Raw genomic sequence first — 14,470 nt, 5'->3', positions numbered from 1 at the left:
TGAAAGTAGGATTGATTAATAGAAAAGAAATTTTAGTTTCTTCTTATTTTAATAGGTATATAAGCTTTTTTTAATGTGTAAATTTTGGTTTTAATTGAATCAACAGCGTAAGTAAGGGTATGTTCATTTCCTACCATAATTCAGGTTAAGATTACAAGGATTTCTCAATATAATTTGATGAATTCAGCATACACATGATTTACACAGATATTAAAAATTGATCATTGAAGAATAAACCTCAATAACCTTAGTTCTCAAAAACTTTTTTAAGGCCACATGAACCTATCATCGGAATTTTCAGAGAAGCACTTGGCTGTTTGGAAGACCCTCTCGCACGATTCCTTGAATTGTTTATCTGCGAAAATATATAGATATATAGCTATATATAGATATACGTGGAGCTGTGGAAGGTAAATGTAAGTGTAGTTACACGTATCTCTGCAAGCTTCTACGGATTTCCTGGACATCTCCATCAATTCCGGGGGTACCAGATGCGGAAGTTGGGCCAGAGCCTTGGCAGCGTTGAACTCCCCCTTTTTATTCACAGTGCCCGCCATCAAGGACACACACTTTGTGTAGCACTAAAAAAAAGAAGGATTTTATTAAACGCAGCTATAACTGTTGCCTAGAAAAGCGAACCGCACTCACCATAAGATCCTGCGATGGCGGAAAACTGAAGTCACCAACGCGAAGACGATCGAGATCTTCTGTTTTAAGCTTAAACTTTGGTGCACAGCCATTCCTGATCATGTCTAGCGAGGTCAAAAACTGATCCATCGTCATGGCCACTCCAGGATCGGGAAGCAGGAGTATCAGCACTTGCAGGACGATCGTCAAAACAGCGGAAGAGCGTCGTCTCCAATGCTTCATGGTGGCGGATAGCAAAATACGTCGAGAAGCCACGTCGTGGGAGAGTTTTATAGGTGGTCATAGTGGCAGGGAAAGGTGGTAATTAAAACGGAGGGTTTGGTAATTAACTAACGCACTTGCACGCCATTTGACTTGACTATGAAATTGTATTTGCAACATTTGTATGACATGAAAATACTCGAATTTTAGAGATACCCGCTAAATATACACTAAACCAATTTTAAACCAATTGGCAGGTGAAGGTGTGTAAACAATTCACAGAAAACTTTCGAGGATAGGTTCAATTTTAAACAAGAGTGCAAATCAAGTATCCAACCTTTATAAATAATAAGAATATAAATAATAATAGAAATTAAATATTTTTATTAAATTAATATTTTAATATTTGTCAAGGATATTGCCGATTCTAATTTAAACATATTTCTAAGTAAATTTAATTTATTATTCATCTTATATTTCAATGAAATAATCTACCAGCTGGAGTGCGCCCATTCCATTGTCTTTGCCTCCTAATGACCCAGTACTAATATTTGTATTACCTTCAAATTAAAATGCTAAACGGTTAAGTGTTAAAATCATGACACGGGACTTGTAAATTTTTGCATAGACAACAAACTTCAAATATTTTCTCAGATTCCGGTTCTGCCATGCAATTGATTTATTATTACTGCTTTGATGTGCAAGCGTCAAAATGCAATTAAATAGAGAATATATCTTGAGTACTTATAAAATCTTCCTTAGTATTTCGGAGATGATACTTCTATGGAATCAAAACCCACCGAACCGGATCATTTGCGATGCACATCACGTTCTCCTCGGATAATACAAATTGATCATCATGGGCACTACTTTACCCCTGGCAACATGTTGCCAAGCTATTGCCAGCAACATTGAGATAATACGAAAATAAATTGGGCCTAAGCTGAGCTCATAAGCATTAAAGGGGACCGCGTCTCAGTGGCTCGCTTTCCGCCCTGCAGATAAGCCAAGTACTCGGACTAACTCGGAATATTATACAATACTTAATATATAAGTCGCGGTTCCCATCCAGAAACTTTTGCCTGGGAACTGATGAGAGAGACGCGAGCTGCCTAAAAGCCACTTTGTTAGCCAGGAAAACCCAATAGTGTCAACGCATTGAACAAGTTCAACAGCTGTATTCAAGGCAAGTCGTAAGTTGAGCCGATCCGAGTCCGGCTTCCATATCGGAGCAGTAGCTTTCGCTGCTGGAGAACTGCACAAAACAGAACTGATTCAGCGGGCAACGGAAGCGACACGCGATTAAGTCCCAGGGCACTCGCAAAAATACCTCAAAATGAAGGCCTTTTTTTGGGCATTCATGACTTTACTGGGTTTCATCCCGCATTGTACAGTCGCCAATACTTTATCCAGTGATTTTATAGGTGAGTTAAGCTAGGTTATGTTTGCTATCTGTATTCCCTAGAAAACCTGCAGTCAAGATTTAGCTAATTGCCATATTTATGTCGGAGTTAAATCGCTAAGATTACTTCACAAAAATAATTGTTATTTTTATCACAAATTCTAAGAAGCTAATATATACCACATAGATCTTCTCGACTTTAGCGATAATGCTGAGTTTCAATGGGGGGAGTCCGAAAATCAGGTATACGAAAATCGCACTGGGGAAAACGATGTCGTGAGTTTCCTCTCCCGACATCGCCTAAACAAGCGACAGGCTCCCACCTCGCAATTGCTGGTAAGTGTGTCCCTCCTGCTCATATATCGGTATGGTTGCTATAACTATTGACTGCAGGAGAACAAGGATTACGGATCATGTAGCACTCCTTTGGGTGAGTCCGGACGATGTCGCCATATTATCTACTGTCGCATGCCAGAACTGAAGAATGATGTCTGGCGTTTGGTCTCTCAGCTTTGCATCATTGAGAAAAGGTATGTTGCCTTCTTCTTTAGTAGACTTAAATAATATTTCTACTTTAGCTCCATAGGCATTTGCTGCACTGACCAATCGACGAGCAACCGATTTAGTCCCCAAGTCGTGACCAATACGGACGGAGATGAGCCGCGTATCGTTAATAAGCCGGAGCAGCGAGGCTGTGGAATCACCTCAAGGCAGTTTCCGAGGCTCACCGGTGGACGGCCAGCCGAGCCAGACGAGTGGCCCTGGATGGCGGCCCTGCTGCAGGAGGGTCTGCCCTTCGTTTGGTGCGGTGGGGTCTTGATCACCGACCGCCATGTGCTTACTGCCGCTCACTGCATCTACAAGAAGAACAAGGAGGACATCTTTGTGCGTCTAGGCGAGTACAACACTCATATGCTTAATGAGACGAGGGCGAGAGATTTCCGGATTGCCAACATGGTGCTCCACATCGATTATAATCCACAGAACTACGACAATGATATTGCTATTGTCAGAATCGACAGAGCGACTATATTTAACACTTACATTTGGCCTGTTTGCATGCCGCCCGTGAACGAGGATTGGTCAGACAGAAACGCCATTGTCACCGGTTGGGGCACCCAGAAATTCGGCGGACCTCATTCCAATATTCTCATGGAGGTGGGTCAAGTTTTCAATTTATATACACCGTTTTTTATTATGTTTTAAGCTTGCCATTTTTTATATTGATCATTATTGATGAAGGCATTTGCCAAGAACGCTTGCTTAAAATAAGAAAAAATACGAGCAACTATTTATTTTTCCTTACATCAGGTTAACCTGCCGGTTTGGAAGCAGTCTGATTGCCGGTCGTCATTTGTACAGCACGTTCCGGACACCGCCATGTGCGCCGGATTTCCGGAAGGAGGTCAGGATTCGTGTCAAGGCGATAGTGGAGGTCCACTGTTGATACAACTACCCAACCAACGTTGGGTCACAATCGGCATCGTGTCCTGGGGCGTCGGTTGCGGACAGCGGGGTCGCCCCGGTATCTACACTCGAGTGGATCGCTACCTGGACTGGATTTTGTCTAACGCAGATATCTAGAATATACGCAGTACTATCTTCAGTTTGATGGTACATTCAATTTACTTGGCATTAGGATTAACAAATGCTATGGTCTAAATACACTAATTAACCTGATAACGATCGATATTTATAAAAACTATCAACACCCGTTACACCCCCAAGCTAAAGCTAAGACTAAGGCCATGTTCCCGACTTGGCAGCGGCCGCACTGGAAACCTTCTGCAGCGGCTCCTGCTCCACAACATTGTTGGTTGTCGTTTCAGTTACATCAGTAAACGCTATCTTGTATACGTCCTCGTAGGTAGTAGCAAAGTGAACCTCTAGGCCTTCTGTAATGTACGTGGGCAACTCCTCGAAGTCCTTCTTGTTATCCACAGGCAGGATAAGACAATTCACTCCACTACGACGGGCCTGAATGAAAGATATTTAAGATGTACACATAAATAGCCCATTTAATTATTTTTTACTTACTGCAATCGTCTTTTCCTTAATACCACCAACGGGTAGCACTTTTCCCTTCAGGGATACTTCGCCCGTCATAGCGACGTCTTGGCGCACCGGCTTCCCAGTGGCCAAGGAAACGAGAGCAGTAATAATGGTGATGCCAGCACTGGGACCGTCTTTCGGTGTGGCACCTTCAGGAACATGGAGGTGAATGTGTCTGTAAGATAAGTATTTAGAATAACAATAATATTAAAATGCAAAGTAAAAATTAAAACTTACTCTTGCTCTAAGAACAAATTATTGGGCTCGAGCGAATACAAAAAGTTGCGCGCCACCGTTAAGGCTATTTGAGCAGACTCCTTCATGACATCTCCCAAATTGCCGGTGATGTGCAGCGATCCACCAACAGCATTCGGATCTGTTTTCGCCCCCTGGCGTATGTGACGTCTTGAGGTTTCGATGTAAAGCGATGACCCGCCCATGGCCGTCCAGGCCAGACCCATGACTACACCCACGGGTGTTGTCGCGTACATGCGATCTGAGCTGAAGATTTGTTTGCCCAGGAATGTGGTCAGGTTATCAGCGTTAACCGGGAAGTGCTCGCCTTCCTTCTTGACCAGTCGGAAGGCAACTTTGCGAATAACTTTCTCAATATGCTTTTGCAGGTTTCGCACCCCGGATTCCCGGCAATAACTGCGGATCAGCATGTTTAAGGCATCCTCGGAAATGTTGATTTGCTTATCCGTTAAGCCACAGTCCTTCATTGCCTGTGGCATCAGATACTGACGAGCGATGGCAATCTTTTCCTCGGCAACATACCCAGACATCTCAATCAATTCCATGCGATCTCTTAACGGCTCGGGTATAGTGTCGATCACATTAGCTGTGCAAATAAAGAGCACTCGCGAGAGATCCACTGGCACATCGAGGTAATGGTCCAGGAAATTGGCATTCTGCTCAGGGTCTAGTAGCTCTAACAATGCTGAGCTAGGATCCCCCTGGTAGCCCCTGAATTAGTCATTTATTAGATTGCGGTATATCTTAATGTTAGCTTTTTACTTACTTGCCGATCTTGTCCACCTCGTCGATGAGTACCAGAGGATTTTCAATCTTGGTCTTCTTCAGGCACTGAATCAGTTTACCCGGCATGGCGCCCACATAGGTGCGACGATGACCCTTGATCTCGGCCACGTCTGTCATTCCGCCTACACTGAAGCGGAAATACTCGCGGTTCAAAGCGCGCGCAATGGACTTCGCTATGCTTGTCTTTCCCACACCAGGTGGTCCATGGAAGCATAAGATTTTGCCCTGCGTCGAGCCCTTAAGAGAACTGACGGCAATGAATTCCAATATACGCTTTTTGATATCCTCCATTCCATAGTGATCGTCGTTAAGTATTTCAGTGGCCTTCTCCAGGCAGAGATTTTCGGTGCTGATAACGCCCCAAGGTAGGGAAGTAAGCCAGTCGAGGTAATTTCTTGTTACACTAAAAATAAAGAAACATATAAGGAAAGCTAAATTCAAAATATTAAAAAGTACTCACTTAAACTCGGAGCTGTGACTTTCTAGGAAGTTCAGCTTGGTGAGCTCTTCGTCAATTACTGTCATAATGGCTTCGGGAACCACTTTATCCTTCAGCTTTTCGCGGTACTTTTCACCAATGGCATCCTTGTCGTCTTTTTCGATGCCCAGTTCTTTTTTGATAACTTTCAACTGCTCCTGGAGTATATATTTGCGATGCTGCTGCTTGACTTTTTCCTCTACTTCACGTCCAATTTTTTGTTGCAGTCTAGACAGTTCCAACTCCTTTTTGAGTAGAGTTAATGCCAACTGTAGACGTTCTGGGATCTGGAATAATGATATATAAATAATATATATATTTTCAATATAAGTTTAATTAAATTACATCTGTTTCCTCCAGGATTTTTTGCAGCTCAGCTGGTTCTCCAGCGGAAAGGGAAGCTCCCAAATCGCACAGATAAATGGGGTTGTCGACAACTCGTTGATTTTGATGCAGCATCTGCTGTAGACTCTCCCTGGAAAGTGTGATAAATAATAGATAACTTGGTATCTATATAATATTTGGACATACCTATACAAGGGATTCATTGTGATTATGTCCCGAAGGGTCTTAATTATCTCCTGAGTTAATGCCTTGACCTCTTCGGTTTGTTTATAAATCGGTTGCTTAACGTTCTCCACTTCTACAATTAGAACAGGTTGAGCGCTAGGCGCAGATTGACTGGCATTTCCTTCCGTCTCAGGTTCCACTTTTTTTCCTTCTGTTGAAGGCTTTGGCGAACTCGATGACTCGACTTTGCCTGATTTCAGTGGCGGCTCTAGAGTCTGGTTTTGTGCAATTTCTTCAGCGGCCGTCGATTCACGTGATTTTCCGGTCCGATTCCTGGGTATACGGCCACGAGGCTTTCGGGCTGATTTTATAGGCGTAGCATCCGCTTGATCAGTGCTTTGATCTTCAGCTGGGATTTGTAATTTTATATTAAATAGAGGATAATGCAAAGTTGTCATTTTCACTAAGGGCAGAAACATACGTCACATATCTGGGCGCTTAGTGGGTGTGTGGAAAAAATGCTTACCGGGCTTAGGAGGTGGCACGTCCTCTACCACCTGACCGGTGATTCGAATACGACGGTGGGCCACCACAACCATGCGCAGCTTATCACCCAGATCCTGCAGTTCTTGGATTTGGGCAAATGTTCCGAGATTGTAGACATCATCCAAATTGGTTATAAGCTCCTCTTCGCCATCAGTTTTTTTAAGAAAGACGCCCACATAAGGTTGATTCAGCTTGACTTTGCGACGCAGCAGATCCATGATTATGGGATTGGATACCTATTAACACATCGAATTTTTCGGAACCGAAAGATTTTAATAGTATTACATTTTTAAGGCGTACTTTTAAATAATCTAAAAAAATGATTAGAAGCCTAATATACCACTGCATTCAGTGGCATGAAACCATACCTCCACAATCTTCATGAAGCGGGGAAAGAGAGGATTCTTGCGCATGGCCAACAGCGGGACATGTGGCCAAACGTCCGGCACCGCCACAGTTGCCGGAAGCTGGGGATCCCGATCGGACATAAGTTCGGGTCCCTGACTCTCCGACATAAGATCTTCGTCAGAATCATCCCGCTTGCGGCTGTAGAAGCGCTGAACCATCAAATTGGCTCCGTGGAATCGCTGGAAACGCAACGACCGATCCCGGCTGTATTGCATCAAGAAATTCTGGACGGGACGATTCCGGGTCCACACTGACGCCGAGGCGATGCCCCGCATCATGGGGCGCACTCGGATAGCGCGGGCTAACATATTGAAAGCAATATCCACTCGCAATTTACTTAGAAATAACTAGAAATAGTAGAAAAACAATTTGCAGTCCAAATGTGTGGTGAGTGATTATGTGACGGCTGGTGAAATGACAGCGGCTGGCAGTGCTGCAAAACGATTTTGTCTATTGTTGCACAGTGGTACCGGTGAAATTTCAAAAATTTATAGCAATATGCCAGGGAACATAACTAGACGCACTATAAGCATTATTGCCATCATGGAAATCATTACATAAATATATTTCAAACAAACAGATATAAAATTATACCTACGGTGAATACAATGTTTTATGCAAATCGCGTATGTTTATGTCTTTTTGACTTAAAAATTGTAAAATATATGTATTGTTAAAATTTAGTTCAAAAATCGCTCGGACTTCGTTTTTGTTCTACCAGCGCCTTTCGTCGACAACGCGGTGAGATGTGTTATGTTATAAATATCTATTTTTACTTCATATTTTGAATTTATATTTTTGAATTTAGTTAAATGCACCCATATGCAAAACAAATAAGTGAAATAAATAAATATAAAATGAATAATAATTTTTTTGGGCAAATTGGTAAATTATATTTTCCTAAATTTTGTGTTTTAAGCCCACAGTACATTCAGTGTTGATAACCGGCGAAATACAAACGGAAGAGAGAAAAAAATATAAGCGACATCTAAGATTTAACAAAATTGTTTTTATCTGCATTTAACAATGGTTTCCCGTTTTGACCAACAAAAGACCAAGCACCAGCTCTTCCACGTGTCCCTCAGCCTTGCCACCATCCTGATCTGCATGGCATACATGCAGTATCGCCGGAATTGGGCTCATCTCGGCAGCTTTTGGGACTCTCTGGTCGTTCCTATTGTTTTCCTCGGAGAGATTCTAAAAGTTATACTGGCTCGCTTCTACGGCAAGGTTGACGATGGCGTCCTGACCGCTAAGCAGCGTCAGAAAAAGAATTCGTACTTTACGCCGCGGGAGCTCCTTGGAGGATTCACCCTGCAGTTCCTGTGCACACTTCTCTACGCCTTCATTTGCATCATTTTGGGAGCCCCGGTGTTAGGCAACTATGAGCAGACTTTCGTCTTGGCCTTACTGATGACCTTGTTGACGGTGTCCCCTACTGTTTTCCTCCTTGGAGGCGGTGGAGCCCTTCAAGTGTGCTTCTGCGAGAAGCCGGACTTTGTGACCAAGTGCGAGGACACTGCTCTGAATCTATTCAAGTACAATGCACTGGGTGGTATTCTGGGCGCTTGGGCCGGGAGCGTGGTGGCGCCGCTGGACTGGGGACGTGACTGGCAGGCTTATCCCATTCCGAATGTGATCGGAGCTCTCTTGGGTAGCGCTCTCGGCAATATATACGCTTGTACGCATGTCCTCTATGCTACAGCCCGAGTTTACATGACCAAGAAACGCACTTAATTTTATTAATAAATGCTTTTAATTCTGCCACAAAGATGAATACATTGCGCTGCCACTGAGATCCACTCATCCACCAAGAACCACGTCATCATCTCGTCTAGTCAGCAGCTTAGAAACTACCAAAAAGCAATTAACACTTTAATGTTACATGTTAAGCATATTACTAGCGTGTATTATTAATGAATTCTTTTTTAAATCAATCAATTAATAAACTAACAAATTATGAATTTAACCAAAAGCTGTAAAAACCCATAATTCATATCCCATTTAAAACTTGTTTTCTGTTTTATGCGCGGCTTAAGAATTTTGTTCAAAAAAGAGGTTACATTTGGGCCGTGAGATCTAGTCTATGCTGTGGTGTTCGACTTTAAATCTTGAACTCTGTGAAATGACAATACCATTTTTTAGCATATCATAACTGATAGACGGATAACAAATAATGATTTAATGACACCATTTAAAGAACATCTTAAGCTTTTACTGCCATTACAAAGCTCTCATCTTCCAGTAGACACCGTTGGCCAACATAGTTATCATTGGGCTCCCAGTAGTCTTCTTCATCAGCATCAGCCAAGGGTTGCCAAGCATCCTCATTATTAACCGCTCCCTCGGGTAGTGGAAACTCCCGTCGGTTATCTATTGTGTCGTCAGAAGAATGTCTTCTTCGAAGGAATGACGCTGTTGGCGCCGCTGGACAGTGTCCAGTCTCAAATAGTTTGTAAAGCTTAATAAAGTGCAAGCCACAAGCCAAGCGCTGCCCCTCCTCCCTAGCTACCAAGGCGCTCCAGCTTAAGACCAATGTAGCGTGTGGAACATAGTCCGCTACGCTTGCGTTGAACTCTTCCGTGGAGATGTTGGTATTGAAATACACCGTCTCTTCGTTAGTGAGGAAGCTGTGCGGGTCCTGTATCGATGGCATGTGCTGCTCCACCTGCTGAGCGTGCTGGGCTGGCAGGATCTTCAGATGGGATAGTCGCGAATCAAGCAATGTTTTAATCGATGGAATGTCTTGGTATTCTTCTTGTGTGTCTTTCTCGAGAAGGCGGCACTGGAAATTGCAGCATATGGAAGACTTGAGGCACTGTGCTCCCGCCTGTCCCGGTTTGACTCCCATACTGTTCATTACTGTAAGCAAACACAAAATAGATTCATTAAAAATCCTATGTATCAGTGAAATGTCTGTTCAGTAAATAACTTAGATTATAAATGTAATTATTCAAGGGAATTATTATTATAATTAAAAGCTTATTGATGATCAGAGATCTCAGTATTATCAATTAGTTAACTTACTGAATAACTTATCAGGATTCAATTTAAATTCCTTGGAGTACAGTGAAATTGAGTTGATGTACACTTCCGTTCCATCCACTGAATGCTGGTTTCTAACGTTTACATCTAGCCCTAGTTCATTTGTCACCGCATTGCTGACCACACAAGTGGAGTCTGCCTGCAGGCAACTTTCCACCTGCAGCTGCCAAATATGGCGAACCAATCGATATTTAATGGGTGAATTGGCTATCGTTGGCAATGAGTAGTAAAAGAGTAGGCGTAATGTAAAGAGTCCCGCCTGGTGTGGAGCCTGCACCCACAAGGAGATGGTTTGAACTTGCTGGGCGTCAAGTGCAGCCAGTCCAGGACGGTTTAGTAATCGATAAACTCGTTGTCCCCGGATTTCCTTGTCCTTTACTAGCTTGTCGTTGGAAAGATTACGAAGAGCTAAAAAAACAATGTAAAATGTAAACATATATTCATTAATAAAATGTATTATTTACTCACAACTCATCATAGCCAGTGGCATTTGGCTGTGCTGATCCAAAATGGATACACAGCGCGGGTTATCGCATCCCAAATAGATCTCCTCAATCGGAGCAATTCCCAGATTCCGAAGGGTAACATGAACGGGAACAATTTCACCAGCCAACAGTCGATTGGGAACGGGAGTAAAGCTTACATTCATGGAAGGTAGTTGGGGAACCAGTTTGATAGTCAATCTGTTGTCCAAAACGGTCTGCGAAGATTGCTTGGCATTGTGAGGCCTAATCTTTTGCGTTTCAAACTGTAAGGTACCCAGAAGGCTGGCTGCAGGATCCGCACTGGCTGCTACTCGACAAACGATTCCCAAAACATTCAGACGTCCAGTCAACTTGGGAGTCAGCTTAAAGTGCAAAGTTTCTTCGGCCTGTTCAGCCAACTTGATGGAAGCCACGCAGCTCGTTTTGACTGCTGCTCCTACTGCTATTTTATTATCACTATCTGATGATTCCTCATAAGTACAGGCGTTGGAGAGCACCTCATCATTGTCCAAAGTAAGTTTCCACAGTAGATCAATCTCGGATAGGGCTATTCCACATCGGACGCTATTTGAGAGGGTAACAGCTAGCTCAATGGGTTCACCTTGCACGGCAACTGGAGTTTCCAATGCAGGCTGCTGCTTAGTGTACAAATATCTCGAGGGTTTAAAGACAAAGGGCTTATTATTGGCAGCCGTGATCACAAGCATCTCCTCAATCTTGTTCCAAATGGGGTCATCTGCAGTCAGATTTGAGTTGATTTCTATGTTGGTGGCCGGCACATGAGGTGCCACAGCCGACGGTGATTGCACTAAAGTAAGAACACGAACGGAAGATTGCACTACTTGGGGTAAAGCGTGTGGTAGTAAACCCAGCTCAGGACTTCGCTTAACAAGTTCCTGAAAAAATATAAATTAGTAGTCGATTATATTGAGATAGTTTAATAAAATATGGTTTTATAACCATAAGCAATTTACAAACTTACATTTTGAGTCTGAATGTACTCCTTTAAAAAACTGGTCTGTTGTTGGGCACTTTGAAGGCTTCCAGGCCTGAGTAAATGGGCAAAAGATCGACTAGCCTCCTCAAGTTGTTTTAGCATATAGGCCTGCTTGGCCACCGTATATTGAATGTGATCCTCAGCCAAGCTCCATTCGCGCTTTTGAAAGACCTGGTAGGCCTGGCGATAACAACGATATGCATGTTTCCTTTGTCCAGCTCGGGAATAACGATTTCCGGCCAGCACAATATGGAAAGCATACTTCCTGTGCATTGGCGGTTGCGTCACCAAAAAACAGTACGCTGCCTGCTCCAGCAAGAGAGCTGAGCGAAGATCTGATTCCTCATTGGTCATGCGAATCAATTGCTTGGCCACTTCGCTATATAGTCGCGCAGTTTTTAAACATTCCATGCTTAGGAGCGTAGCTCTAGTGGCAAATTGCTGCAATCTGCATTAACAAAATAATAGAATGTTGTTGATCTAATTCCGACAATTTGCATACTTGCACACTGTGAGATAACACACAATTGCATCCTCCATGTAGTCATAGGTCTTTCTTTGGGCAGTACCTAACATAAAGGCGGATAGGGCAGCCATTTCCAAAGCTCCCGCATAGTATTGCCAGGCTGAGTCCGCATTGAAGTCTCGTTTTGCTTGGTGGTAGGCTTGGAAAGCCAAATTATAATGACCAAACATAAAATAGAGATCGCCCAACTTTCGTGTTTGGAGCTCCGCAGATTCATTCGTGTAGCTGTGAAAATTACGGTTTACCATTATAATTTAATTATTTGAACAAAATAAATCTTACATGACTGCATTTTGATTGTTTGCTCCTGCTCCAGGCTTGCTAGTGACAAACCACCGTTTCGTAGCGCTTAACAGAGACTTGCTGACACCCTTTTTGTTGGTCACTCCTTCGGCAAGAATAGCTACCAGATGCTCAATATAAGGAATCAATGCTCGAACAGCATAGTCCTGGACAAAGTGTCTCAGATTGTCAATGTCCCGAGTAGTAAGGCACCCGCCGTGAGGAGCATCCGCCTCTAATTCATTTCCCCAAACATTGGGATTGATAGTTTGAGAGGCAATACTCTCGCTGCTGATGCTAAATTTCGAGTTAATCGCCTCTGTGGCGCTTTCCTGCATGGGACTCAGCGGATGAAGCATGGCCAGATCGCTATCTTGAGCACTGGATCCTTCCAGAAGCTGGGACATTTGCATTGCAGGCATATTTATGACAGAAACCGCCTCTTGTGGCGACTTCGGTGCACTAAGATCCGTCGAGGGTAGATTTGCATCACCTTTGGGCTGTCTTTTTATAAACGTTGCCCAGTGATCTGGAACCTCAGCTGCACTTTGAGAGTCCAGCGAGTTAATCGACACCAGAAAACACTTGCTGTCTCCGAAGGTGGATTTAAGCAGCTCGAATCCCTGCTGTGCCTTGGACAAGTCTCCCTGACTGGCTTCGTGCAGCACCACGTAACTATTTAGGACTTCGGTGGGATGGAACCACTTGGGAAGCTTTTGAGGCGTGATGCTCTGCATTTGCTGCACACGTTGTCCCAGTTTGTGGGCGGTCTCCACGATCTGCGGATCCGCGCTGGAAAGCACCAGCAAACAGCTTAATAGATGTCGGGTGAACTCGTGATCCGCCGGGAACTGCACAGTTAAAAAGGTCTCACGCCACTGCTCGAACCATGGTTCCGACGTGGGCAACTCAAGGTCTATGTCAGCTGTAGAAGAATGGTAAATTAATTTTTTTTTTTTGTTTTGCATTGGTTAAACGCTAACCTATGGTGGCCAGTCTAGTTTTGTCGTTGTGGGCATTGGTCACAGACTCATTAAGCATCTTCCTGGCCAAAATTGTTTGGGGCGGCCGCCAGTCCACATCACAGAAGTTAAGGCGAAGTCCACGAACCGATACACTCGTCCCGGAAACATCGCGAAAGTGTGCTAAAGTAGGGTATTCAAAATTATTTAACTTTATGTAGCTTAGATTGTGTTGCTTAGTTTGAGTTAATACTAACAAGAGTTATTTTAAATCATTGATTTTCGCTAATTTTTATTACAAAACACTGTACTATTCTAGATAGGATCAAAGATTATTATCTTCTGAACTTTAAACATGTCATCCACAAAATAACAACTTTAAAAACCAACTTGGTTGAAAAATGTTAAATAACCAAGCGAAGCGGATGGGATTTCCTTCAATTACCTATTTGCTTGGCCGCGTCTATACCTTGTTTACCTCACCCGTACGTCCCTCCCACTCCAACAAATTACATCCCATTCACTCACCATCATTTGGCAACTTTGCGAACGGCTGCAGAAGCTCCACGAAGGAGAGGTTGTTCCGGTGGCAAATCTCGTCCGCCTGTGGACTGGACAGCACGCCGATCAGCGGCGAGAATATGTTCCGGATGATGTCGCGGGCATTGTAGCTTTGGCCCGTCAGGTGCAGCATTACTCTAATTATTTACAAAGAAAATACAGAACACCACACAACAATTGGGGGAGCAGCTGGAGATGACACTTAATGCTAAATTTTATCGATATCGCTACGTGCAGAAAGCCGACAGCTGTTTTCAGCGCAAAAGTCGACCGCTTCTTGGTTCAGAAAATACATAAATTCCTATATATATATTCCTATATTTACA

At 43.4% G+C, this 14,470-nt stretch overlaps 5 protein-coding genes across 7 annotated transcripts; 2 read left to right on the top strand and 3 right to left on the bottom strand.

The window, feature by feature from the left end:
- Nucleotides 1–30: 30 nt before the first annotated feature.
- LOC6540283 (general odorant-binding protein lush) lies at nt 31–1,084 on the bottom strand. 2 transcript variants are annotated; one of them, XM_039374005.2, is made up of 3 exons: nt 649–1,084; nt 431–581; nt 31–379 (listed from the first exon to the last, which is right to left on the bottom strand). In XM_039374005.2, the coding sequence occupies exons 1-3, from the start codon at nt 868–870 to the stop codon at nt 267–269; spliced, it is 486 nt and encodes a 161-aa protein (XP_039229939.1). In that variant the 5' UTR covers nt 871–1,084; the 3' UTR covers nt 31–266. The 2 variants fall into 2 exon arrangements, with proteins under 2 accessions (XP_039229939.1, XP_002087118.1); XM_002087082.4 differs by having other exon boundaries at nt 31–355; nt 649–1,056.
- A 719-nt stretch (nt 1,085–1,803) lies between these two features.
- On the top strand, nt 1,804–3,931 carry LOC6534921 (trypsin-1). The gene is made up of 5 exons (XM_002095556.4): nt 1,804–2,273; nt 2,439–2,587; nt 2,645–2,781; nt 2,830–3,409; nt 3,563–3,931. The coding sequence occupies exons 1-5, from the start codon at nt 2,186–2,188 to the stop codon at nt 3,833–3,835; spliced, it is 1,227 nt and encodes a 408-aa protein (XP_002095592.1). The 5' UTR covers nt 1,804–2,185; the 3' UTR covers nt 3,836–3,931.
- Nucleotides 3,854–7,707, bottom strand: LOC6534920 (lon protease homolog, mitochondrial). Of its 2 annotated transcripts, none has more exons than XM_015195442.3 (9): nt 7,247–7,707; nt 6,859–7,114; nt 6,354–6,795; nt 6,168–6,297; nt 5,805–6,109; nt 5,325–5,747; nt 4,541–5,269; nt 4,289–4,478; nt 3,854–4,228 (listed from the first exon to the last, which is right to left on the bottom strand). In XM_015195442.3, the coding sequence occupies exons 1-9, from the start codon at nt 7,592–7,594 to the stop codon at nt 3,992–3,994; spliced, it is 3,060 nt and encodes a 1,019-aa protein (XP_015050928.1). In that variant the 5' UTR covers nt 7,595–7,707; the 3' UTR covers nt 3,854–3,991. The 2 variants fall into 2 exon arrangements, with proteins under 2 accessions (XP_015050928.1, XP_002095591.1); XM_002095555.4 differs by having other exon boundaries at nt 6,354–6,741.
- A 503-nt stretch (nt 7,708–8,210) lies between these two features.
- On the top strand, nt 8,211–9,261 carry LOC6534919 (uncharacterized protein C1450.15). The gene has a single exon (XM_002095554.3). The coding sequence runs from the start codon at nt 8,313–8,315 to the stop codon at nt 9,021–9,023; it is 711 nt and encodes a 236-aa protein (XP_002095590.1). The 5' UTR covers nt 8,211–8,312; the 3' UTR covers nt 9,024–9,261.
- Nucleotides 9,168–14,353, bottom strand: LOC6534918 (trafficking protein particle complex subunit 8). The gene is made up of 8 exons (XM_002095553.4): nt 14,112–14,353; nt 13,605–13,766; nt 12,622–13,546; nt 12,316–12,564; nt 11,799–12,261; nt 10,800–11,712; nt 10,314–10,739; nt 9,168–10,148 (listed from the first exon to the last, which is right to left on the bottom strand). The coding sequence occupies exons 1-8, from the start codon at nt 14,275–14,277 to the stop codon at nt 9,493–9,495; spliced, it is 3,960 nt and encodes a 1,319-aa protein (XP_002095589.2). The 5' UTR covers nt 14,278–14,353; the 3' UTR covers nt 9,168–9,492.
- Between the last annotated feature and the right edge of the window lie 117 nt (nt 14,354–14,470).

The sequence above is a fragment of the Drosophila yakuba genome, chromosome 3L (assembly GCF_016746365.2).
Source record: "Drosophila yakuba strain Tai18E2 chromosome 3L, Prin_Dyak_Tai18E2_2.1, whole genome shotgun sequence".
Classification (NCBI taxonomy): domain Eukaryota; kingdom Metazoa; phylum Arthropoda; class Insecta; order Diptera; family Drosophilidae; genus Drosophila; species Drosophila yakuba.
Note: the sequence above shows the minus strand (reverse complement) of the source record. Positions and strands in the feature narration are given on the sequence as shown.